This window comes from Cuculus canorus, chromosome 2 (genome assembly GCF_017976375.1).
Source record: "Cuculus canorus isolate bCucCan1 chromosome 2, bCucCan1.pri, whole genome shotgun sequence".
NCBI classification, from domain to species: domain Eukaryota; kingdom Metazoa; phylum Chordata; class Aves; order Cuculiformes; family Cuculidae; genus Cuculus; species Cuculus canorus.
The window spans coordinates 5678982-5703263 of NC_071402.1; the positions used below are offsets into that span (position 1 = coordinate 5678982).

Genomic DNA, 24282 nt, shown 5'->3' on the forward strand with positions numbered 1-24282 from the left:
CACTGCTGTTATTCACTTGTGGACATAGGGAGAGGGTATTTTTTTTCTCTCTTGTCATCTCATTTCTTAGGTGGATAAAGGCATTTTTATCCCACACTTCAGGTTGAATTCGAAAGGCTGAACTCCACATGACATTACCAAGGAACTTCAGAAACACCACCCACATGCCTGCATATCAGCTGAGGTGAATCTCTGTTGGCTGAAGTGTGAGGGGGAAGGAATCATAGAATGGTTTGAGTTAAAAGGGACCTTAAAGATTATCCAGTTCCAATCGCTCTGCCATGGGCAGGGACACCTCTGACTGGATCAGGTTGCTCAAAGCCTCATCCAACCTGGCCTTGAACACCTCCAGGGATGAGGCAACCACAGCTTCCCTGGGCAGCCTGTGCCAGTGCCTCACCACTGTCATGGTGAAGAAACTCAATCACTGCTCATTTGCTCAGTGGTCATAGAATCATAGAATGGTTTGGGTTGGAAGGGACTTTGTAGTCCACCCAGTTCCACCTGCCATGGGCAGGGACACCACCCACTAGACCAGGCTGCTCAAAGACCTATCCAGCCTGGCCTTGAACATCTCCAGGGATGAGGCATCCACAACTTCCCTGGGCAACCTGTGCCAGTGCCTCACCACTCTCACAGTAAACATTGTCGTCTTAATATCCAATCTAAATCTCCCCTCTTTCAGCTTAAAACTGTACCACCTTGTCCTATCCCTGCACTCTCTGATAAAGAACCAGTCCCCATCTAGGTATAGTTGTGATTTAGTCCACCTTTATGAAATTATCTGTGTGTCACCATCTCTTCTGAACTGACATGTGCAAAAGAACACTTTTTTTTCTGCCTGTTACGTTAACATTCTGCAGTCAGACATGCAGCTCTCTGCTCGCAGTGTTGGACTGAAAATGCCTGACTTCTGTCTTGCAAATAAATGGAAAATTTTCACAGTACTTATTTGTGCTTCCAAAATCGTTGGGATTGGGAGAGGTTTAAAATTTTTCTTAGTCAAGTTCTGGTGCCTGTAGTTGCAGAGTCAAACTAGGGAAACATGACTGGAATTTGTGAAAGCTCACAAGCCAGAGGGCAAGAGGAAAGAAATCTCGAACTTGAAATGTTTGCGTAATGTTGCTTGTTTATTTCTGGAATCGTAGTTTCTTGAGGCTAGCAGCATTTTAAAATATGTTTGCATGAAACCAAAGATGTTCTTCAGCTGTTTAGTTTAACAAATGAAGTGCTTCAGAACTGGGATCTACAAGGCAATGAGCTGTGAAGATAAATGAAAACAAATTTGTGCATGACATACTCGTAGCCTCAAATTAGCGTAGTTCCTGCAGGGGAAGCTTTATAAGTCAGGGTTGCAAAAATACTGTGCTGCAGTCAGTTCTTTTTGGTGTCTGAATGCCTCAAGAAATAGGTTGATAACAGCTCTGAAATTTCCAAAATTGTTGATATGATTAAAAAAATGCATGTATAGTTTTTTTTAAAAAGTGTTTTATTAAGTGTAGCCAGTAGCTATCGGATTTGAGTGAGTGTAAGGTAGGCTGGCTAATGGATTTTTGAACAGGTATGTTAGCTACTTACGTGAAGTAACGTGACCTATACAGGAAGGTGAATTCTCAGAAAAAGGTAGAAGAATGAAATAAAATGTTGTATTCAAATTATATTTGAAATTGTTAAACCTCATAAATGATATAAGCAAGAAGTAAATTGATTCGAGTTGCTGGAGAGTGTCCAGAGGAGGACAACAAAGCTGGTGAAGGGTCTGGAGCACAAGGGTTATGGAGAGCAGCTGAGGGAACTGGGGTTGTTTAGGCTGGAAAAGAGGCTGAGGAAAGACCTTATCACTTTCTACAACTCCCTGAAAGGAACCTGTAGCGAAGTGGGTGTTAATCTCTTCTCCCAAGTAGCAAGGAATAGGGCAAGAGGAGATGGCCTCAAGTTGCACCAGGGGAGGTTTAGATAAGATATTAGAAAAAAATTCTTTACTGAAAGAGTGGCGAAGCACTGGAAGAGACTGCCCAGGGAAGTGTGGGAGTCACTGTCCCTGGAGATGTTCTAAAAGCATGTAGATGTGGCACTTCAGGATGTGGTTTAGTAGACATGGTGTTGTGCTGACAGTTGGACTGGATGATCTTAGAGGTCTTTTCCAATCTATCCAATCTAAACCTCCCCTAGTGCAACTTGAGGACATTTTCTTTTGTCCCAGTTGAGATAAGAAACTAGTCAGAATCTCTGCATTTTTTGTCTTGTTTCCCGAAATACCCTTTCCAGGGAAACTTCTCATTTTGGCGCTTAGTGATACTGAGCAGTACAAGCTGGTCAGAAATGCCTGAACTTCTGGACAGCCGAATTCCTTGAAAATTCCTCCACGTATTGTAATGACTTTGAGTACAGAAGAGTTTAAGCTTCTGCAGAGACCAGTGAAGGACCACAGAGATGATGAAGGGCCTGCAACACCTCTCCTGTGAGGCTGAGAGAACTGAGGCTGTTGAGCCTGGAGAGGAGAAGGCTCCTCTTCTGCAGACTAAACAGACCCAGTTCCCTCAGCCATTCCTCATAAGATTTGTGCTGCAGACCCTTCACCAGCTTCATTGCCCTTCTGTGGACGTGCTCCAGCACTTCAGTGTCTTTATTGTAAGTGAGGGGCCCAAAATCGAACACAGTGTTCGATGTGCAGCCAGTGACGAGTACAAGGGGCTAATCACTTCCTTGGTCCCACTGGCATGGTTTGAATTTCTCATTCAAACCAGGATGCTGTTGGCCTCCTTGGCCACCTGGGCACACTGCTGGCTCATGTTCAGCCAGCTGTCAACCAGCACCCCCAGGTCCTTTTCCATTGGGCAGGTTTCTAACCAGTCTTCCCCAAGCCTGTAGAGTTTCCTTGGGTTGTTGTGGCCCAAGTGCCAGAACCAGCACTTATTCTTGTTTAACCTCACACAGTTGGCCTTGGCCCATTGATCCATTACCATTATGTGTACCGTAGGTGCACACAATGTGTGTTGTCTTATAGCTGACAATTCTTTTGTACATGGTTGGTTGTAAATGGTTTCATAAATTAGATGTTATGCCCATTACAGCACCGACTGTTTACTTGGCTAACACATGGGACTCTCTGCACTTAGGGACCTTTGTAGTTTTCAATGAAAATACAGAACCAAACCATCTTGACTCCCTAGAAGATACATCTCTCTTTCAGTTTGTGTCACTTACAGCCATTGTAATTACCAGCTGTATTGAGTCTGTGGTTTTGAGGGGCTTTTTTTTTTAACCTTTAGTCGGATAACTCTCTCTAAATGACAATTAGTTATTCAACCTGTTTTGATTTGTGTATTACTCTCATGGGAATACAGAATGATTCTTTCCATATGTGTGCAGAGATTGCATGCTACATGATGCTGAAGGACAATTCTTATTTCTTATTAGTATTTGTAGGAGTTGAATTGGGAAGTGTTGAAAGTTTATTGTTCGGTCATAGTAAGTCCAAATGCAAGATGCTTTCTCCTGATGTTGCAGCTATTCTAATAATTCATATGCTCATTCCTGCACAGTTTATCATCTTTCTTCTTTCAATAACAAAGTTTTGCATGCACTTTGTAATGCGAAAGGTCTCATGTTTGTTTTTTTTGTAGTGCAGGACAGATCCAGCTGTGATACTGGTGATAAGGGACTGCTCTGGTGCATGCTTGTGTTACTGGGAGGATGCTGGCTGGAGAGGACCTCCTTTGCCAGAATCTGCTGCTCTACTTCCTTATCTTTTAAATTATGAATTTCGTAGTGGTAGCAGTTCGAAATAGTTTTTCTTACAACTTATCATCACTCAAAAAGCATTTTGTGAAGTGTATTTCTTTCATAATGTATAATCTCCTCTTTGAGTCATGGATTTTTGTGGTATTTCAGGGCTTTCTGTGGCTTCAAGATCTTAAGCTTTAGGATCTCAGTAGCAAGTTTATGATTTCATAAGACTGAGGATAACATGAGCCATTAAAGCTGTACTTCTGTAGAGATATGTTACTGGTATAAAATGCCTGTCCCACAGAAGACAGGATTTGCAGAGTTTAGTTCTTCAGCACTAGTTCTATTCTCTCTTACTGTCTTTTTGGTTTGTTAATAACCGTGTAAATAGCCTGCTCCAATGTGCTGAAAGTGTTACTTTAAAAGTAGGCTTGCTGCCTACATTGATATCAGTAAATAAAACAAGTGCAGAAGACACGATGAAGCTTTGACCAATCGCAGTCTGTCTTGTTTGAATGCCTAGCGTGCTCCGTGGTACATCTTTTGCATGTGCCACTTCACCACTCTAGACTGTGCCCATGCACTGAGTGTCAGCGGTGCTCCAAATATTCAGATTTGGCCCAACCGTCCTCTTCAGGAGGGATGAGCATTTGGCCCTCTCCAGGTCAGAGCATGCTCCTTGGCCTGTTTTATTTCCTGCTGTGGAAGTGACCATCTAGTTTCACTCTTGTTTGTTCTTCTTGCTAGTTCAAACATCATTTTAAGTCAGCATGTAGTATGATTTTTGAATGGAATTGTTTAGGTTGGAAGGGACCTTAAAGATCATCCAGTTCCAAACCCCTGCCATGGGCGGAGATACCTCCCATTAGACCAGGCTGCTCAAGGCCCATCCAACTTGACCTTGGACACTTACAGGGAGGGGAATCCACGGCTTCCCTGGGCAACCTGTGCCAATGTCTCACCACCCTCGTCATGAAGAATTTCTTCCTAATGTTCTAACATCTTGTAATGTCACATACTACTCTTTACTTACAGCTGGTTTTATTTTCACAGTAATGCACGGACATTTGTGTGTTTAAGATGCATGATTAGATGCACCTAGAGAATTAAGAACTGTTGACCAAGGTGGTTCCAAGAATACAGAATAGATTCACATTTCTTGAATGCAGGTGCAACCATCTGTGCAGCCTTATTTGAAGACTTTAATCATATTTAATAAAGCATAAGAGATACTGATGTAGATAAGGAAATATTTTTTTTGTGAAGTTCATTGCAGTCAAAATGTGTTTCTTACAAAAGCGCAGCTCGATGGTGGAGAGAATGCACATAGCTTCTTTTTTCTCTTCATGCACTGTAAATAGGGATTCCAAAAAATTAAGCTTAAAACATATTTGTTCTCAACGTGTTGGGGCAGTGTTGTAGTCTGTATTGGCACTGAATTGATCTTTCTGTGATGCGTACCTGCTTCTTTTGCTGTAGGTGAAAAATGACTATATGTTAGAAATAGCAGATCAAGTGGACCAGGAAATTGCTTTGAAACTAGGTTGCCTTGAAATACGGTAAGCTGATAATTTCATTTATTATTCAACATGTTTCTGACAGAATATATACATTAATTCTGAAAATGCTTATTGTTCATCAGTTTCTGAGCTGCAGAGTTGAATAAAACATTGTAAAACTTCTTCTACAAAGTATTTTGTAGAAAAACTGAATAGATTATATTGTAACCAATTTCTAGTGATGTTTAAATTAACATTAATTTTAAAATTTTAATTAATTACATGTTGATACTGCCTGTCGGGTGAATTCATCTGAATAATTCAAAGGCCTGTAGTGTACAGTGAATTATACCTAAAAAAAATTTGCATCTGTGGTATTATTCAGCTAGTAGTATTGTTATTGTGCACATATAAATCCTACAGCTAAAGAATTCCATTAACGATAAGTGCTACTACCTTTCCTGTCTGCACGTACTCAGTTTTTGATGTGCTGTTTTAACAAGATTAAATCTCAAGGATCGTTTTGGGTGGGTTTGGTGTTCTTCTCAGCTGTATAGACAGCTGGAAAATAAAGATAAATTTATCACATTAAGAAATCTTTGAGAGAGTTCCTCTCACAGATTTTGAAATGCATTTTTGGGGGGTTATTTTTCGCTAATTTATGGAGAATCCCTAGCCTGAAACATGTGCTTTAGTTATGCTGTGGTCTCACACAGAGAGATTTGGGAAGGAGTAAAATTGATAAGAAATGAATGGCAAATGTAAACTTGTCAGCAGAGAATAAAAATGTCCTTTGAACAGTGCTTTTCAAAATACAACAACGTTTAGGCTTTTGAAATTGCTTAGGTATCATAGGAGAACCTCATGTCTTTGGTGTAAATTTTGCTTGTAGCCCCAGAGAAAACAAAAAGACTGTGTAACTGCAAACTCCTTACACAGTCACAAAACTGTTGATGCCTTGTTTCAAAACATGAAATGAGTGTAATAATCCATGATTGTTTTGTTAGCCAAGTCCTGCTTTCCACGTTTCTTATGCTGTGGCATCTTCATGAGATATTTCTAGTAGATGACTACTAGGACCGTCTCGCCATAAGTATACCTAGTCCACTGTGAAAGCAGCGACCTCAGCCGTCTCCCAGCAACAGCTACTCATTCTCAATTCTTTAATTAGTTTATTTTTTCATGTGAACATAGAATCATAGAATTGTTTGGGTTGGAAGGGACCTTCAGGATCATCCATTTCAAACACCCCTGGCATGCACAGGGACACCTTCCACTTGACCGGGTTGCCCATCCAGCCTGGCTTTGAGCACCTCCAGGAACAGAACATCCACGACTTCTCTGGGCAACCTGTGCCAGTGCCTCACCACCCTCAGAGGAAAACATTTCTTCGTAGTATCTGATCTAAATCTTCCCTTTTTCAGCTTAAAACTGTTACCTCTTGTCCTGTCAATGCACTCCCTGATAAAGAGACCCTTGCCAGCTTTCCCGTAGCCCCCTTTAAGAGCTGGAAGGCTTCTATAACGTCTCCTGAAGCTTTTTCTTCTCTATTCTAAACAAACCCAACTCTTTCAGCCTCTCCTTGTCTGGGAGGTGCTCCAGCCCTGGATTGAAACCATTTTCATCATTCCCTACTTCCTGTTACATGCACATGGACATGAGTGTTGCTACCAAGGTGGGGAAGATTCTGTTGGAACTAGAAAGGAGATGCTGACAGGCAGGTTAGATCACTTCTTTGCTAGCAGTGTAGTTACGTGGGTTCAGAGTGATTCGTTCTAGAAGTGCAATACTGCTGTAGCCTTGTGTAATTAAGTTATTGTGTAAAGTAAAAATCTAATCATACATTGAGGTAGGAGAATAATGTGTAAATATTTATATTTGAATTCTTTCTGCCAGTGTTTTCTAATGGTAAGTCTTTGAAAGATTTGATTACTTTGATGTTGTAGTTTTAGGCTGGATTACCCAATAATTGTCACTTTCAAATATTTTTCCTGACTTCAGGAGATCCTACGGAGAGATGAGAGGCAATGCATTAGAAAAGAAGTCCAATTATGAAGTGTTAGAGTAAGTATTGTGTTCTAGCTTGAGGTTTGAACTCTTTCTTCATCAGGAACATGAAACTCAGTTCAATAACAGAACGTTGCTTGTTGTTGTAATTTTATATTCCATGAAGTCTGAGATCTTCAAATGCTTTAATAAAGGATGATGAAACCTATTAAGGTATAGAAGTAGGAAGTGCACCTTTAACTCTGATTCAAGGAAGCAGAGTTGGAGTTGTCTGAACTTGATCATGAGGCTTATTATGATTTTTTTGCAGTTCTGCTAATGTTTATGAGTTCATCAAATCTAGTTCTAAGGTGATTTTGTTTCTAAATAGTTTCCTGTGTATAGTTACATTCTTCAGCTGTGACTCATCTGGGGTAAAGTTTGAGTTCCTTGAAAATGTTTCTGGTGCTTTGGTTTCTTCTGTTTGCTCAGTACATGAGTTTCCTGAATTGTCACCTTGCAGTTAGCAAGTTTATTATTTACCCATGGATCACAAATTTTAAGACCACCAAGAAGCATCTTTATACTGAAAGTATTTTGGTTACTTAATCCTATTGCACAGTCCAAAAAATCCAGAGTGCTTTAGGAGCTCTGGAGCTTGAAAACTGGTTTTATTTGTATTAACTTAGTGGAACAACGTTTCATACATCCACACACCAATGATCTGCTCCTCACTACTGGTTATCATTGTGAAATGGTACTGTACAGTTTAACATAAAATCGGGATAAAAGTTGAAGTGGCAGCGAAGTCTTTGTCTTATATTATTAATGAAACACATGTGTGAACTTCAGAAGGGTGAATTTAGAGAATGTGGAGGTGGAAGATAAAGTTTTTCATCACAGCGAAGAAGTTGACGAGGATTTTTGAGGAAACTGTATGGTTTTAATAGGTAAGGATAACACTGATTGCTGCCTCATTCACTCAGTGCCTGCTATTTACATAGTGCTCCTCTGTCTGTGCAGCATTTGTAAAAGCTTTGGTTTTGTTTGAATTAGGAGGTTTTTGAAGGACTTGAGTTTTCTTTCAGTAGCCACAGTAGAAATATACTGGTTGAGGAAATGGTTAACAAAATGAGAAAAGGCTTATAAAGATGAACAGGATGAGCAGATAGACAGGTGATATAGAAGATTAAAGGTGATATAGAAGATTAAAGGTGATATAAGAAGATTTGAAAGTACTTCAAGCAAGAGAAGTTCTGATTCCGTGCCATCCTCTTCAGCAAAGCGAGCTACAGTGGTTGCAGTTTGCCCAACTGCAAGAATGTGAGACAGGTATTTTTAAGTCAGAGAATCATAGAATCATTGAGGTTGGAAAGACCTCGGAGATCATCAAGTACAACCGTCAGCCCAACACCACCATGCCTACTAAACCTTGTCCCAGAGTGCCACATCAGCATGGTTTTTGAACCCCTCCAGGGATGGCGACTACACCACTTCCCTAATATTCAGTCTAAACCTCCCCTGGCACAACTTGAGGCCATTTCCTCTCCTCCTGTCGCTTGTTACTTGGGTGAAGAAACCAGCACCCACCTCACCGCAGCCTCCTTTTCTCCAGACTGAAGAACCCCAGTTCCCTCAGCCGTTTCTCGTAAGACTTGTGCTCTTCACCATGCGCTTCTCTGGACATGATCCAGCACCTCAGTGTCCTTCTTGTAGTGAGGGTTATTTGTCAACTCATGAGCCAAACACATTAGGTTAACAACTTTAGAAACAACGAGACAAAGGAAACAAGGGTCATAACAGAGTACACAGTGTATTAATTAATAATTGTAACAGGTAAGAGAGTTCCTGGAGGACGTGGTATGGGGCTGCTTCCAATTTAACAGTGCCTTGTTTCTTTCAGTGCGTGTGTTTTCCAAACAGGAAGTGTTTTGGTAGGAAATAACTTTATAACTGCTGTGAAAGACGAAGTGAAGCAAAAACCCGATAGGCAAAATCTAACCGTTTAATGCCGTACAAGATTGGAAATTTAGAATTGTACACTTTGAGATTGTTTTTATTTGTTTAAGAAGTGAAATATGTTTTGTATAGGATTCAGCTGGAAGGGATGAAAGCACCTTAAAAGTGGCCATAGATAATTATAAGCTAGAAAGAGTCTGCAAAAAGCACCAATGATCCCCAAAATTAAGCCATTTGATTTTACCACCTTAATAGCCTATAAAGGTTTAGCCATACAAGTAATATTTATTTATCAAGTGAGGCTTTTTGTTTTTTCTGGGGGGATTTTTGCTAGTTTTAGTACATCACGAAGCACTTAAACAGCTGAGTGCAATTTTTAAATGCATTTGGTGTGATTGCTTCTTGCCCGTCTTTGTCAGATGTCTATTTGATGTATCGTCGTCTTTGATCAGATTTTCATACAAGACCAAATGTGGATGGGAAATGGTAGATAGAATCAAACTGTTAAGTAGCCTTTAATAGTTAGGCCTTCGTGTAATGAAAGAAGAATTTTTTTTCATAATAAATGTGAAGCCTGTTAGGATAGAACAGAGATAATTACAAGTACAGAAATGGGAGCTATATGAAGGAACAGCTGCAGCCATGATTTTCTAAAAGGCACGTTAAAGTCTATTATGTTAATCTAACATTACTTTTTTTGTTGTAACATCAATTGAGATGAAAAATAGAAATAAAGATATATGTAGTCTAAAGCTGTTTATCACTATATGGCAGGCGGTATCCTCTGTCTGCAGCTGGTATTTTATTAATCCTATTGAAGTTTATACATAAAAAAAAATAAATTTACATTTAAGCCCACAAGTGGGATGGAGTGGATGAGGTTAAATACAAACCTATAGTAGAAGTCTATAAACCAGGATCTCTCTCCTAATGATCTGCTGCTGGCAATCAGAAAACAGCAGTCTGAGCACTCAAACTGGAGGACCGAGCTAGGGTGTATTGCACGCTGGCTGTTTTACCCCCCTACGCAGTGCAGCTGAGGAGGGAAGGAAGGGAGTTTAGAGGATTGTGTATTTTAAACTGTTTGTATGTTCCAATTTCCAACGCTCACTTTCTTATTTACAGGTACCCATAGTTTGTTTTTAACCAAGGCATTAAATCTTTATGTTTCTTAAGTTAAATTCTCCTCTGGTAACTCAATTTGCTGTCTCATTTAAACAAGGGATAACTCTATTAACAAATTTTATTGAGTTGTGTTTCATTGTGCACTGGATAAGAATTTCTACCGAATTTGTTGTATGCTTAGCTCTACAAAAGGCTACTCTACAACTCCTTTAATAATGAATTGAACCGGTTGTTGCAGCCACATGCTGCGGCACTGTTGAGATAAGTAATGCAGGGTGCTTCATTTTGGAAAACACCATTTCTCTCTCAAATGCTTCATGTTAAACTAATATATTCCTTGTCAAAATGTCTTTGCATATTATTTCGATGGTAATAGTGTGTTAGATTTATTTAACTGTGTGGGATGGCAAACCGCACATGATTTGCATTTGAGAAGAAATGCTTCAAAGGAATTAACATTTATGAAAATTTTATAGTCTTTCAGCTTACTGTTGTTACACAGATGCCAGTGTTCGCTGCTGCGCATGAACGTTCTGCTCCTCTTCATTGAGGATGTTTTAGGATGTTTTGTGAAATTGTACACTGCTTGACTTTAGAGAGCTTTAAAAATACCCTGGTTTATTACTTTGAGTAAGCTTTTTACGTTGGCTTTCTTCTTGCACCGTTAGGTAGCAGTAAACAGCTCTGTGTATCTCAGCTTGCTAATGGCTTTGCTTCTCTTTGCCAAATGTAAGAATTCCGGATGTATTTCTGTTTATGTTCAAAGCATGCAGTCATGGAAAGCTTTTTTTCAAACTCATTGCAGAAGTGGATCAGGGTTTTTGTTTAAAAGAGATTCTAACATTTTTAATTGAAAGGGGAAAAAAAGTAACACCTTTGACAGGCAAGGATTGAAGTCCTTTTCCTATTTACATTTTTCTTCTAGTTTTTGTTTTTTCTCATTGAAATTTTCTGCTAACACAGTCCGACTGGTTCATGGTCATGCAACATTTAGTATACCTGGTTGTGTGATGATCATCTTTTGCTGTAAAATATCTTTGGCAGTTTCTCAGGCATCTTTCTTGAAGCCAATGTTTAATTGCAGTGGTACATATGCACATCAGGCATGAACTAAGCCACAGAAATATTTAATTATGTCTCTGGGTTTCAAACTAGGGCTGCAACCCTCTTTATAATTGGGAAAGTGAGTTTGATGTAACTTAGTTTGCGAAATCCAAGCTTACAGATAGGGTACTGATTTACAGCACAAAAGTGAGATTACTTGCAATAAGCTGCGAATATTGACAATAGATGCTTTCTTTGAGGAAAAAGTGACAATGGAAGTTAAAAAACTTCCATTATAGTGCTGCGAAGGGTAGAACAGTAAGGAGTGCAGTCAACATGCTTACTGAGGTGATGTCATGAGAAATCCTTTGCTTTATGTTGTATCTGTTGCTCAATTCTTATTGATGTTAATTAGAATTTGCTATTTTCATGTTGTTCCTTTCTCACCTGACTGTGTTTTAAGAACATTTTTTTCAATATTTTGAAAACTATTTATGAAAACGTCTACAAAGATCAGTTTTTATTTTGAAAACTTCTCTGTGCTCAAGCCAACATTTCTGATAATACACGTTCACCACTAGCTACCTGTTGTAAATGTGATATCTTTTTGAGTTTAAAGTAGGAGATGCCACCGTCCCACATTTGCTGAGGAGTGACTGTGTTTAGCACTTAAATGATACCGTGTTCATTACTCTGAGATTGTCAAGGATCTTACTATTAAAATCATTTACTGTGTTACATGTACTAGTTAAAAAACTAAACCAAATAAAACCCCAAACACCTCCCTGAAAAAGAGCAATATAATATTACACAATGTTTTTGTATTAATGTTTTGTGTGTTTTTGTTTCAGGAAAGATGTTGGTTTAAGACGTTTTTTTCCGAAGAGTTTACTAGATTCAGTGAAGGTAATTGCAGTTCCAGTCAATTGTATGCTACATAAAAAGTGCCAAAAATCTGAAAATTGTATTAGGATTTGCTGTGTATAAGCAGAAGGGCGTTGATGTGCAGTTGTGCTGACAAAACTAGGATAGTTGTGATCTACATGGCCTTGCTGAGCTTCTCAGAGAGAGTTGCTCACTTTTGCTTCTCAAACCTCATGGACAGAAGCTCAAAACGAGTCCTCAGATCCTCTTATACCAAATAACTTCCCCACCCAAGAAAAAGAAGAGGAATGAGACTTCTGGAGAACAGGGAAAGGAGCATGTGAGAAAACAGTCTTCTTGGTGGTAACTTGATAAACCGTATTTGCCTTCTTTGCTCAGGAATGTGTCCAGCTCATTCAAGAAAGATTTCCAGTGATTTCCACTTCCATTAGTCCTGGTTAAGACTATAGATGTTGGTTGACTCTCATTTCCATTGAAATTGAAATATGTTCCCAGAGTAAAAAAGGCAAATTTTACTCAGTATGTTTTAAAAAGGAAGGTGAAGAATGATCACCAAGTATTTTTATATCTATGGCCATCTTGATATGAATGTTGTGGTAAAATATCTCTTACCATTCATACAGAAAAGTATAAATCATAAAATGATATTTTAGAGCTGGTTTTGGTAAGTAGTGATACTTTTACAGAAGCAGTAGAATTCAGTTGCAGATTTAGAAGGTTTCTACATTATGATTTAAATGGCTGGACAGAAAAGGTCTGTCGTGAAGAGGCTTTGTTTCAAAAGACTTTTGAAAATCAGACGCTAATGAAGTCAAGTGGATTTAAGTAATCCCTCTGCATTTTAATTTAAGCAATTATCTGAAATTGTATTCTCTGCTAAAGGGAGAAATTGTGGTGAAAGGCTCCAGACATAAAAGAATGAATCACTATCTCATAAAATGATGTTACGGAGCCAGAAAACTGACCAACAAAGAAAACTGCTCATCAGAAATCGTGAAACGGAGAGGATAGCAGAAAGAAGTAGTGAGAATGGCCAGAAGGTGAAGCTGAGTAGAACCTGTCTTAACCTTGACATATTGCAAAAATAAGCATGGTTTCACCTTTTGTCATTGTTAGTTGGAAGATACAAGAGAAATGGGTATTTCTAAGTTTTTTTGAAATCCGTTCAGTCACTTCAGACACGGGTCAAGCTTTGGCAAAGGGAAGAAGGGTAGATGTGTTTGTGGTTTTGACATTTTACTGTGTGATGTAAGCAGTGGTGAAAAACAGTGGGTCGCCTGGCTCTACTGCTTACAGAGTGTACTCCTAGGATTAGGACGGATGAAGAGAAGGTACTGTGCTTTTGTCTAGATGAATTCTAGTGTTTAGAAACAGATGGTTTTATTCAAGATTTTTGGTTGCCTGTTGAGTTTGGGGGCATGTTAAAGACATTGCTTCTGAGATCCTGTTCTTATTTTGATATGTGTGGCAGCCTTCCCAGGGATTATACATTATATGCATTTAGATACTTCACATCTCGTAAGTCTTAGTTTAGTTATCCTTCTTTTTTCCTGAATGTAGTGGTTTGAAAGCCTGCTTGCATCCTCTATGTACTTTATTTTTCAGAATACATAATTGTCTAGCTCTGTGCTACTGTCCTAAATGTTGGGAGGATGATTTATGCTGCTCTTTCTAAGTGGTTGTTTCTAACCAGAAAAAAAAAAAAAAATTAAATTATATGCAACATAGTTAAAATAGTTTAAATGTTTGGTTTACCTTTTACATTGATTTTTATTTCATTATTTAAATTTTATGTTTTTATATGAATGCTATTTTGCATACTATTACTTTAAGAATTGTTACGGATAGTCTAAGATATTGTGTGCAGAAATTAAGATACAACTGGATTGTTACTACCAGGTAAGAGAAGTTTAAAATCTGGAATCAATATGTAAATTGCTCTGGTTTTGTATTGGTACACACTTAAGAAGTTGGGAGAATGAGGTAGCTAGAAAAAAATAGTTAAAATGTCATCTTTTATTATGTTTTACTCAAAATACCCTTAGTGAAATATTCTCTGTGTAATGTGTAGCAGAAATGCAGCGTCACTGATTAAATTTAAAATAACTCATCTTTAAATATTTTAATACACAGGCTAAAACACTACGAAAGTTAATCCAACAAACATTTCGACAGTTTGCCAACCTCAATAGAGAAGAAAGTATTTTGAAATTCTTTGAGATCCTCTCTCCAGTGTACAGATTTGACAAGGAATGCTTCAAGTGTGCTCTTGGTGTAAGTAGAGGAGGAATGTGATGGTCGCCAGAATACATGCCGTAGTTATGAGTCTTAATAGGTTTTGCTTAGCGCTGCAGCTAATTGCTTGCTTAATTCCTGTTCTGATATAGAGACAAATATTTGCAGTTCATTAATAACAAAATATATTTATTGATTTTGTTTAGAACTTTCTCGGTTGACTTGGAAAAGCACTAGTAGGGTAAGAATTGGACATTGTTAAATAATTTTATTGGTGCTTCATTCTTGAAAGACAGTGAAATGAGATTGCTCAGCTTCTTCTGTTTGTAAATAAAGGCTCAAATGCCTTCTAAAGTCTACCAACTTCAAACAAATTTTAAGGAAGGGCATTAAGTCTACAGGCTTTGTGAAAACAGGCACTCAGCCAGAAACTAGAACAGAAATATCAAGGTCCACGAGAAGAGGAAATATAGGAAATACAAAGTCCTTATGTACACTTAAGATAAACCACATGGAAACACATTTTGAGTAGCACGGATCCCCAGGAAACCAGTCATGAGGACTTTTGCTACTTATAGAATTACTTTATTTTAATGCATTTTAAATTCTTTGAAGAATTTAAAAGCTTCTAGAGATTAATCACTAAAAAATTGTTATCGTAACATTGGAGGATAGTGTTCCCTAGTAAGGTCCTGTCTTACTGTTGAAATTCTGCCCTTTCTCCTTCGATTCTGAAGTCAAGCTGGATTATTTCAGTGGAGCTGGCAATTGGCCCAGAAGAAGGAATCAGTTACCTTACAGACAAGGGCGCAAATGTAAGTCTGCTTCTGTTTTCTTTTCTCCATTACTGTCTTAACAGCCATGGCCTGTTGTGAACTGAACTTCACACAAAGAGGAATGACAAGACTAATCTTTGAGTTAAACACTGAAGTGCTGAGAAGTGCTGAGTTTGTTGGCTTTTGTATCCAGCGAAGTGCTCACTTGGAGAATTTGAAACATGATGGTGACTTTTTAACAGAAACATGCAAATTATTCTGATTTATTCTTCTCTTTCTCAGGCATGTGTAAATGAAGAGGTTATTTAATCAGCTAGTGTTTAGCATTTGTGCAGTCATTGCTGGCTTATTTGGTTTACTTTATAGCCTTAAAAGCCTTTTCATTACCTAATATTGACTGTATTACAATATATCCTCTGCACCTCCATGCTGTGAGGAGTTATGTTCAGGCAGAACTGACAAGATATTTGGGACCTTTACAGTCATGACTTAAGTTGACCCCATTCCTAACGTCTTTTTTAATGAATTCAATGGCAGTGAAAAGGTTTGGTCATCAGGAATATGTAGCCAGTTAAGAAAATTCTTTTAGGGCAGCCTAGAGGTACATTAAGTATGCTGTGAGAGCAGGTTATGTGTGGTTAACCTGTTGAGTTCTCTGTCTTTACTTCCAAGAGGTTATTTCCACAATGTACTTCAGCATGGGCCTGGCGCTACTCAACAGTGACCTCTGTGGGCAACCTTGATGCTTGGTTTCATGTTGCAAATGCTGAATTTTTGTATATGTTGTTAGCCAAAACCTAACAAAACTGTAGAAAAAAGAAACGGAAACGGATTTCTACAAGTGTAATTTGGAGATCAAAATTTCCATGTGCTTTTGCCACATAAAAAATAAAAGCAAAGTATTTTGCCGTGATTTTGAATTTGTCCCCACTTTTTCCTTGCCTGCATGCAGCCAACTCATCTAGCAGACTTCAATCAAGTGCAGACGATTCAGTATTCCAACAGTGAAGACAAGGACAGAAAAGGAATGTTGCAGCTGAAGATAGCAGGTGCACCTGAGGTACGGTATTAATAAACTTACTGGCTTGGGTTTTCCTGGGAAAGGGTAGAGATGAGAGTACTCCTAATGAAGATATTTTGTATAGTGTACTTTTGTTCCAGTCTGTAACATCTTTCGGGGGTTTTCTGTTGTCAGTGTAATTATGATCTACCAGGAAGAATTTTTCCTGAGGGTGGTGAGGCAGTGGCACAGGTTGCCCAGAGAAGTCAAGAACACCCCCTCCCTGGAGGTATTCAAAGCCAGGCTGGATGAGGCTTTGAGCAACCTGATCCAGTGGGAGGTGTCCCTGCCCATGGGAGGGGGTTGGGACTGGATGGTGTTTAAGGTTCCTTCCAATCCAAAGGTTCTGTGATTCTAAGTATGCTTCACTTTTGCACATGTATGTTTAAGCTGAGGACTGCCTGTCTGTGTCTGCGTACAAAGACTTCAGTTATTGTTAAATGCTTGCTCCTCCTGTAGTTACAGCTGGTGTGTTATACTGTGACATCTTACATGCCAGGCATTCAGCAGTTGTTTGATTTTTCTTGTTCTTTAAGGGGAAAAGGAAGTTGAGTGTGAGCAGTCATCATTGTACTAGATGGATAGTTTTGTTTTTAAAATAGGTTCAGAGCTCTTTACATGTTTTAGGGGTTGCATCTGTGCTTGTATATTTTGATATTTGTAAAAGAAGCTTAATTAAAAAATGCTGGCCCTTACTTGCAACTTGATACTATCCTGCATATGTGTATGATTCTACATTCCTAAAGAGGAAACTGAGCAATTTCACTTCTGTGAAAAGGGGAAGTTTAAAAGAGGGAAAATTTGGTCTCTCATATTATATGGAGACAGAGCTGGAACTGAAATAAAATCTTTACTTTAGTCAAATGCGCTGGAAAACAGTCACTGATAGAGAAGGATTGAGGGCAAGTTGGCAAATCTGTGCAGGGGATGATGAATGTTGGTGGTATTAAAATTAATAGCTTGATTGTTTGTCTCTGATCTCCTTTTCACTCTTTTTTATTATTGTTTTTTGTCTCTTTGAAATGGGGAAAGATACTTTTTAGGACAAAGAAAAAATTGCTGGAAAAGTGTGGAAAAAAGATACTGCCTGTGAGAGTATAAGGAATAAGCAGCTTCTTAAGAATTGTCGTAATTATAGCTGTAAAAGTCATAGCAGTTGTAGTGAACAGTGTTTGACTGAAAGTTTAGCTAGCAAACCACTTAATATGCCCGGATTAATATTACATTTGGGTGGAGGGTTTTATCAGCTGTGCTTTCTGAACCTCACATTTCACATTTGCTACATAAAAGGTAAAGTGAGAATCTGGTGGTTCTTTGCTCACCCACATTTTTCTGTTTACTGTTTGCAAGTGTGTGTGAAGTTCTGATGCAATGACACAGCTGTTCTACTCCGTGGTTGGAACTACAATAATACCTCTTTGTTGATGCTTTGTTTTTTCCTTCTTAGCCACTAACAGTGACGGCGCCATCCTTAACCATTGCGGAGAACATGGCTGACTTGATAGATGGGTATTGCCGACTGGTGAATGGAGCTACGCAATCGTTTATTATCAGGCCACAGAAAGGTAAGGAGATGTTTCATTGCAGTAGTTGCTGTACTCATATCTAGTATGGATTATTTTGAAGTTGAACAGAAGGTATCAGTAAAAACCTTACTTGGAGGCTCTTGACTTTCAGGGAGGAACCATGAGGTATTTTTGTTCTGAAAAACACTGATAGTAAATGTCACTCTGTCAAAATTTAATTAATGGTTGACAATTTACATTCATTTTCAGAAATCACTGCTTTACGCTGTTCTGAATTTAACTAGCAGATGTAAATAAATTGTAATTAAAGGCACTCCTGACAGAGACCTGTTATCTTGAAATGTGATTCCCTAACATGCAAGTGGAAACTGAGAGAGGTTGGACAAGGTTCTGACTGATGATAGTTTCTTAAAATTTCTGCCTTCCTCCCAGACACTCCCAACATCTCTGTTTAAAAAATGAAAGCTCTTAGAGGAGTCTCATGAGCCTTTCTCATAAAATAGGAACTAAACCAGAGATGCGTTTTGTAGTATTAGTCAGTTGGTTTTGTAGCAACCCACAAACTAGAAGCAGTTACACCAGGGTGCAGGTACACTTAGCTTTAAAGAGAGTACTTTAGATAAATTTCATTAGAATTTCTAATTTCAGACAGCTATAATTATTGGAAAACACACAACGCTGCTTAAGAATTTATATGTTATTGTCCTCCCGTACTAAACTTTGCTACTGGAAATTATTCCAACATTTTTGGTTTCTAAAACAGTGTATAAACTGTTTCCTTCTTTCCTATTTGTGATAGACGAAAGTCCACAAACCATCCCCAAAGCTCTCCAGTTTGAGTCTGAGTCCCTCTTTAGCCTTGTTTTTCCTTTTCTGTGCCACTGGTTTTCCCTGGTCTGTAGTTGTTCACATGGGTTAACATTATTAACATCATTCAGGTCTGTCTCAGGTCCATACGTAGCATCTTGCCTATGCGGCCATTTTGACAGCCCTTAGTAATTGTGCAATTTATTCTTGAATTTGCGTGTTAGTTTGTTCTTTCTGACTCTTACTGTGTGAGCTAACCCTTAGCTCCAACACAAGCAGCTTTGTTAGAGTTTGCGTTACTCGTGCAACCTTCTCTGAACACATACTCAGCTCTTCTAGCCAACTTGGTGTGCAGGTTCTCACTCAACCATTGGCATGAAAATTTGACACCAAAAGGATAAGCTAGTGGCAGCAGCAATGCTAGTTTATTGTTCTAAAAGTAAATTTGACTTCACAAACCAAGATTTTAATTTCACTGGTCTAGTCTATAGCTGTGAATGCATCTTTTCTCGAATAACATGGTTTGGGATTTGTGACAATCCCTATTATTCACTTCCCAAACTTTAATACGCAGTTGATTGGTTGGTTTTCAGCCTGAACTATAGTAGCCAAATTTGAGCTTTTAAAATGTTTTCCTACCTTAGTACATTACCTCTCCCCACCTCTCAGTAATACCAAGTTAATGGAGGACTTTGTCCTCTGCTCTTTCTCTGAGGCACATCTGTAGAGTAAACCCAGTTTTTACCACTTCTGCACAGGTGGCGTTTCAGAAATTGAGTCTGTTCAACCTGCATTGCCAGTGCTGTTATTGATTTATTACACCCCTGTACTTGGCACTGGCCACACCTCTAATCCTGTGTTCAGCTTTGGGCCCTTCAGTGCAAAAAGGATGTTGAGGTGCTGGAACATGTCCAGAGAAGGGGAACAAAGCTGGTGAAGCGTCTGGAGCACAAATATTATGAGGAGCAGCTGAGGGAACTGGAGCGGTTTAGCCTGGAGAAGAGAGGGTTGGGGGGAGACCTCTCTCTAGTACTACCTGAAAGGAGGTTGTAGCATGGTGGGTGTTGGTCTTCTCCCAGGTAGTAAGTGATAGGACGAGAGGAAATGGCCTCAAGTTGCACCAGCAGAGATTTAGATTAGGTATTAGGAAAAATTTCTTCACTGAAAGAGTGGTGAAACCTTGGAAGAGGCAACCCAGAGAAGTGGTGGAGTCCCCATCCCTGGAGGTGTTCAGGAAGCATGTAGATGTGGCACTTCAGGACCTGGTTTGTAGGCACAGCAGTGTTGCACTGACGATTGGACTGGATGGTCTTAGCGGTCTTTTTGAACCTTAATGATTCTATACTTCTGTGACTTGTTCCTCTACTAGAATAGCTTTCTTTTCCTTTTATCTTTACATAAATGTTCTTAACTCCACGAAATGTCACTGCCCAGTGATTTCCAATTCAGTATTTCACAACAGCAACCACATGCAGTCAAGACCTTCACCACGTCTTAGCTCTCTTCATCCAGTGTGCAAGCTTCCAGTGCTGTGCAGTGGGGCACTGATTGTGCTCTAGTCACCTGTGTTGCTATTTCTCAGCCAAACCCTTTTTTGCTTTTCTTGCCCAAGCAAGGGAGCAGCTCTCCATCAGAATGTCTACAGGATTTACTATGTCCATTCTCTCCAATACTCACTTGTGTCACGATGCATACAGACAACTGCCATCTAAGATAGCTGGCGTGCCGGTTCTGACTTACTGCTGTAGGTGACAATAAAAATTGACCCATGCTGTTTGCGCTTTTTCTTTCTGATTCTTGAATTCCTCCTCCCTGACTAGCTGTCCTTCAGCTGTTACATCTCCTAGACTCACTAATCTCTATTTAGGGCAAGATCTCTGATTTTTGTGGGTGGTACAGTACTGGGCAAGACTATGCCTTGCACGGTGGTTTGCTTGTTGGCATGACTGCAAAATAGATCAATGCATTTAATGGAGTGTGTTTATTTGTGTAATATTCTTATTGGAGTGTTTTAACTGCCCCTCTACTCCACTCCCATGAGACTCCACCTGGAGTACTTTTTCCAGTCCCAGACACACGGGAAGAATATGGAACTGTTAGAACAGGTCCAGAGGAAGGCTATGAAGATGATCAGAGCACATCTGCTAGGAGGACAGGCCAAGAGAGTTGAGGTTGCTCAGCCTGAAAAAAAGGCAGCGGAGAGACCGCATAGCAGCCTTCCAGTACCTGAAGAGGCTACAGGAAAGCTGGGAAGGGATGTTTTACAAGGGCATGGAGTGATAGGACGAGGGGAAATGGATTTAAATTGGAGAGGGAAAAGATTTAGATTAGACATTAGGAAGAAATACTTCATGATGAGGGTGATAAGACACTAGCACAGGTTGCCAAGAGAAGTTGTGGATGCCCCCTCCCTGGAGATGTTCAAGGCCAGGCTGGATGGGGCTTTGAGCAGTCTGGTCTAGTGGGAGGTGTCCCTGCCCATGGCAGGTGCAATTGGATGGACTTTAAGGTCCTTTCCAACCCAAACCTTTCTATGATTCTATGAACACTGAGTAAATGAGCAGTGATTGAGTTAAATGAACCATATTCTGCAATTTGGGAACACTTCTCTTTGTGTAAACATTAAGAGAATCCCTCCATTTAAAATATATTATCCCATTCTTTTGTCTGAGATTTCTTTGTTTTGGCATTCATAGCAATATTCAATGAATGAATTAAACATTTCAGAGAAGAGCTGTCCCTACCATGTTCTGCATTCTCAGATCCCTCCCACTGTGAGCTTTAATTATACAAGGCACATCAGAAACAAATCATGTAGCAACTCTCAGTCCAACAGATGCATTTTCTTCTCTCTTTGAGCTTTCCCATCCCCTCCTTGTTGTAAATGTACATGTTTAATGCAAGTCATTATCCTTCTTGATTACTAAAGGAACCTATGGTTTTGTGATATTATCTGTCTTGCTGTCTGTTAATCATAGTCATAGAATGGTTTGGGTTGGAAGAGACCTTAAACATCATCCAGTTCCAGCCCCCCTGCCATGGACAGGGACACCTTCCACCACATCAGGTTGCTCAAAGCCTCATCCAGTCTGGCCTTGAACACCTCCAGGGATGGGGCATCCATGACTGCTCCGAGCAACGTGTTCCCATGCCTCACAGCAAAAAATTTCTTCCTAATACCTCATCTCAATCTCCCCTTTTTTTAGCTTAAAACCATTCCCCCTCCTCCTGTCCCTCACTCTCTGAGAAAGAGCCTACAGCTTTCCTGTAGGACCCCCCAGTAATCCAGTCTCTATTAATTTGGACCTGGACAGTGGTATCTTTCTATTCTGTTTGTTTTATTTTTCATAAATATTTTGGTATAGAGGTCCCTTTAGACCAAAAGTATTTTGGTATAGAGGTCCCTTTAGACCAACGTGGAATCTTTAAACTTCCTATCTGTGTTTCCGTTATTGTAGTTCACTCTTGCAGGGGAAGAGGAAAAATGAAGCAACTGATAAAAACTTAACCTGATATGAAGTAGCTCTTTACATCAGGGACTGTGCACTAAGTAGCTTTTCTGTGATCTAAGTCTAGTGGCTGAATTTTGTACCTTTTCATCACTTTAAACATGCTTTATAACTAATGAAAAATTGTCAGACTATTTCCAAAAGGCTAAAAAGACTGGGGAAAAAACACCTGAACAACTGAAATAGTTACCTGGTTGGCATTCCTTTATACCAGAACTCACCTCTATGTTGAAACATTTCTTTTGAATCTAAAAAGATTACAGCTAAATGAAAACTCAGAGTTTTTTGTTTCAAAATACCAAAATCCATGGAGTTCTCCAAAGAAGTGTTTTCTATTTTCACACAAATAAGCTGTGAGCACCATTTTAGACATTTAGACTAGACATTAGGAAGAATTTCTTCACTATAAGAGTGGTGAGACACTGGAACAGGTTGCCCAGGGAGGTTGTAGATGCCCCATCCCTGGAGATGTTCAAGGCCAGATTGGATGGAGCGTTGGGTGGCCTGATTTATTGGGATGTCCCTGCACATGGGACATGATCTTTAAGGTCCCTTCCAACCCTAACTATTCTATGATTCTATGATTTTCATTTTAATGCAATGGCAACATGTATTCCAGTTCTTAAGGCACTGCTATCATTCTAACTAATTTGACCTGTCACTGATTTTTCTTTCACAGTAATTTCAATCAGGTGAGAATCATAGAATCACTAGATTGGAAAAGACCTTTGAGATCATCAAGCCCAACCATAGCTGTCCACTACTAAATCATATCCATAAGTACCTCATCTCCCTGTCTTTTAAATACCTCCAGGGATGGTGACTCAACCATCTCCCTAGGCAGCCTCTTCCAGTGCCTGATAGTCCATTTGGTGAAGAAAGTTTTCCTAATGTTCAGTCTGAACCTCCCCTGGTGCAACTCACGGCCATTTCTTCTTGTTCTGTTCTGTCGCCTGTCACTTGGGAGGAGAGACCAACACCTACCTCTCTACAACCACCTTTCAGGGAGTTGTAGGCAGTGGTAACCCTAAACCTCCTCTTCTCTAGGCTAAACAACCCCAGTTCCCTCAGCTGATCCTCATAAGACTTGTGCTCCAGCCACTTCCCCAGCTTCATTGCTCTTTTCTGGACACACTCCAGGACCTCAGTGTCTTTCTTGTAATGAGGGGCCCAAAACTGAACACAGGATTCTAGGTGTGGCCTCACCAGTGCCAAGTACAGGGGTAGACAGTGAGCACAGTTTACGCTGCAGTAAATCAAAACGCTAGAGAGTTCTTGTCATGCCTCTTGGAGCCAGAGTTATAGGAGCAGTGGAAGGTATTGGGCATACATGCCAACATTTTGATCATGGTGGGGCTGCAGGAGGGGTGGCTGTGATGGGAACAAATTCCCAACACCAGCATCCAAGATTCCCACAGTTATTGCAAACCCTGGTATTCTCCAGTCTGAATTTTGGCAGCTGCCTCTTTCAGTTACTGTTGCTGCCTTGAAGTCCTGCCCCGACACTGGGCACCGAAAAGGTGGGTTGGCCCTGGCTGGCAGGTGACTTTAGCCATTTGCTCACTCCTTTGCTTCAGCAAGACAGGAGGGGAAAATAGAATGAGAAAATTCATGGGTTGAGGTAAAGGCAAGTAGTTCACTTAATAATGATCATCAAGGGCAAAACAGCTTCAAATTGAGGAAAATGAATTTACTAACAAATAGAATCATTTAGGTAGTGCGAAAAAAAGACAACACTAGAGGAACAACTTCCCCCGCTTTTCCCCATGCCCAGCTTTACCCCTCCACTCCAAACTCCTCTCCCCAAAAGGATCACGAGGGTGGGGGTTGGGGTCAGTCTGTCACACCTCCCTGCTCCAGCACAGACCCTTGCTTGGGCTGCATTTCTTCAGGTACAACCTGCTCTCACCTAGGAGCCCACCTGAGCTCTCCATGGCTGCCGCTCCTGCAGGGAATTCCTCCCTGCTATGGGCTGGAGGGTGGTCTCTGCTCCAGCGGGGTCTTTTCAGGGCTGCAGGGAATCCCTTCTCTGGGTCTGCAACCCCTCCTTGCCTTCCTGCCCCTCCAGCCTGGGGCTCCCTCTGCTGCTGCTCCCTCCTTGGCTTCCTCCTCCTCTGCCTGTGCTGCCTTCAGCCCTTTCCG

At 40.0% G+C, this 24282-nt stretch overlaps 1 protein-coding gene across 10 annotated transcripts in view; it reads left to right on the top strand.

Moving 5' to 3' along the window:
* Positions 1 to 24282, top strand: part of PTK2 (protein tyrosine kinase 2) — a 226772-nt gene that overhangs the window by 129199 nt on the left and 73291 nt on the right. For all 10 annotated transcript variants that reach the window (XM_054059952.1, XM_054059955.1, XM_054059953.1 and 7 more), the window contains 7 exons: positions 5209 to 5288; positions 7230 to 7292; positions 12194 to 12248; positions 14361 to 14501; positions 15200 to 15277; positions 16191 to 16298; positions 17746 to 17863. In XM_054059952.1, coding sequence (XP_053915927.1) covers positions 5209 to 5288; positions 7230 to 7292; positions 12194 to 12248; positions 14361 to 14501; positions 15200 to 15277; positions 16191 to 16298; positions 17746 to 17863 — 643 coding nt within the window. The remainder of the gene's footprint in view (positions 1 to 5208; positions 5289 to 7229; positions 7293 to 12193; positions 12249 to 14360; positions 14502 to 15199; positions 15278 to 16190; positions 16299 to 17745; positions 17864 to 24282) is intronic.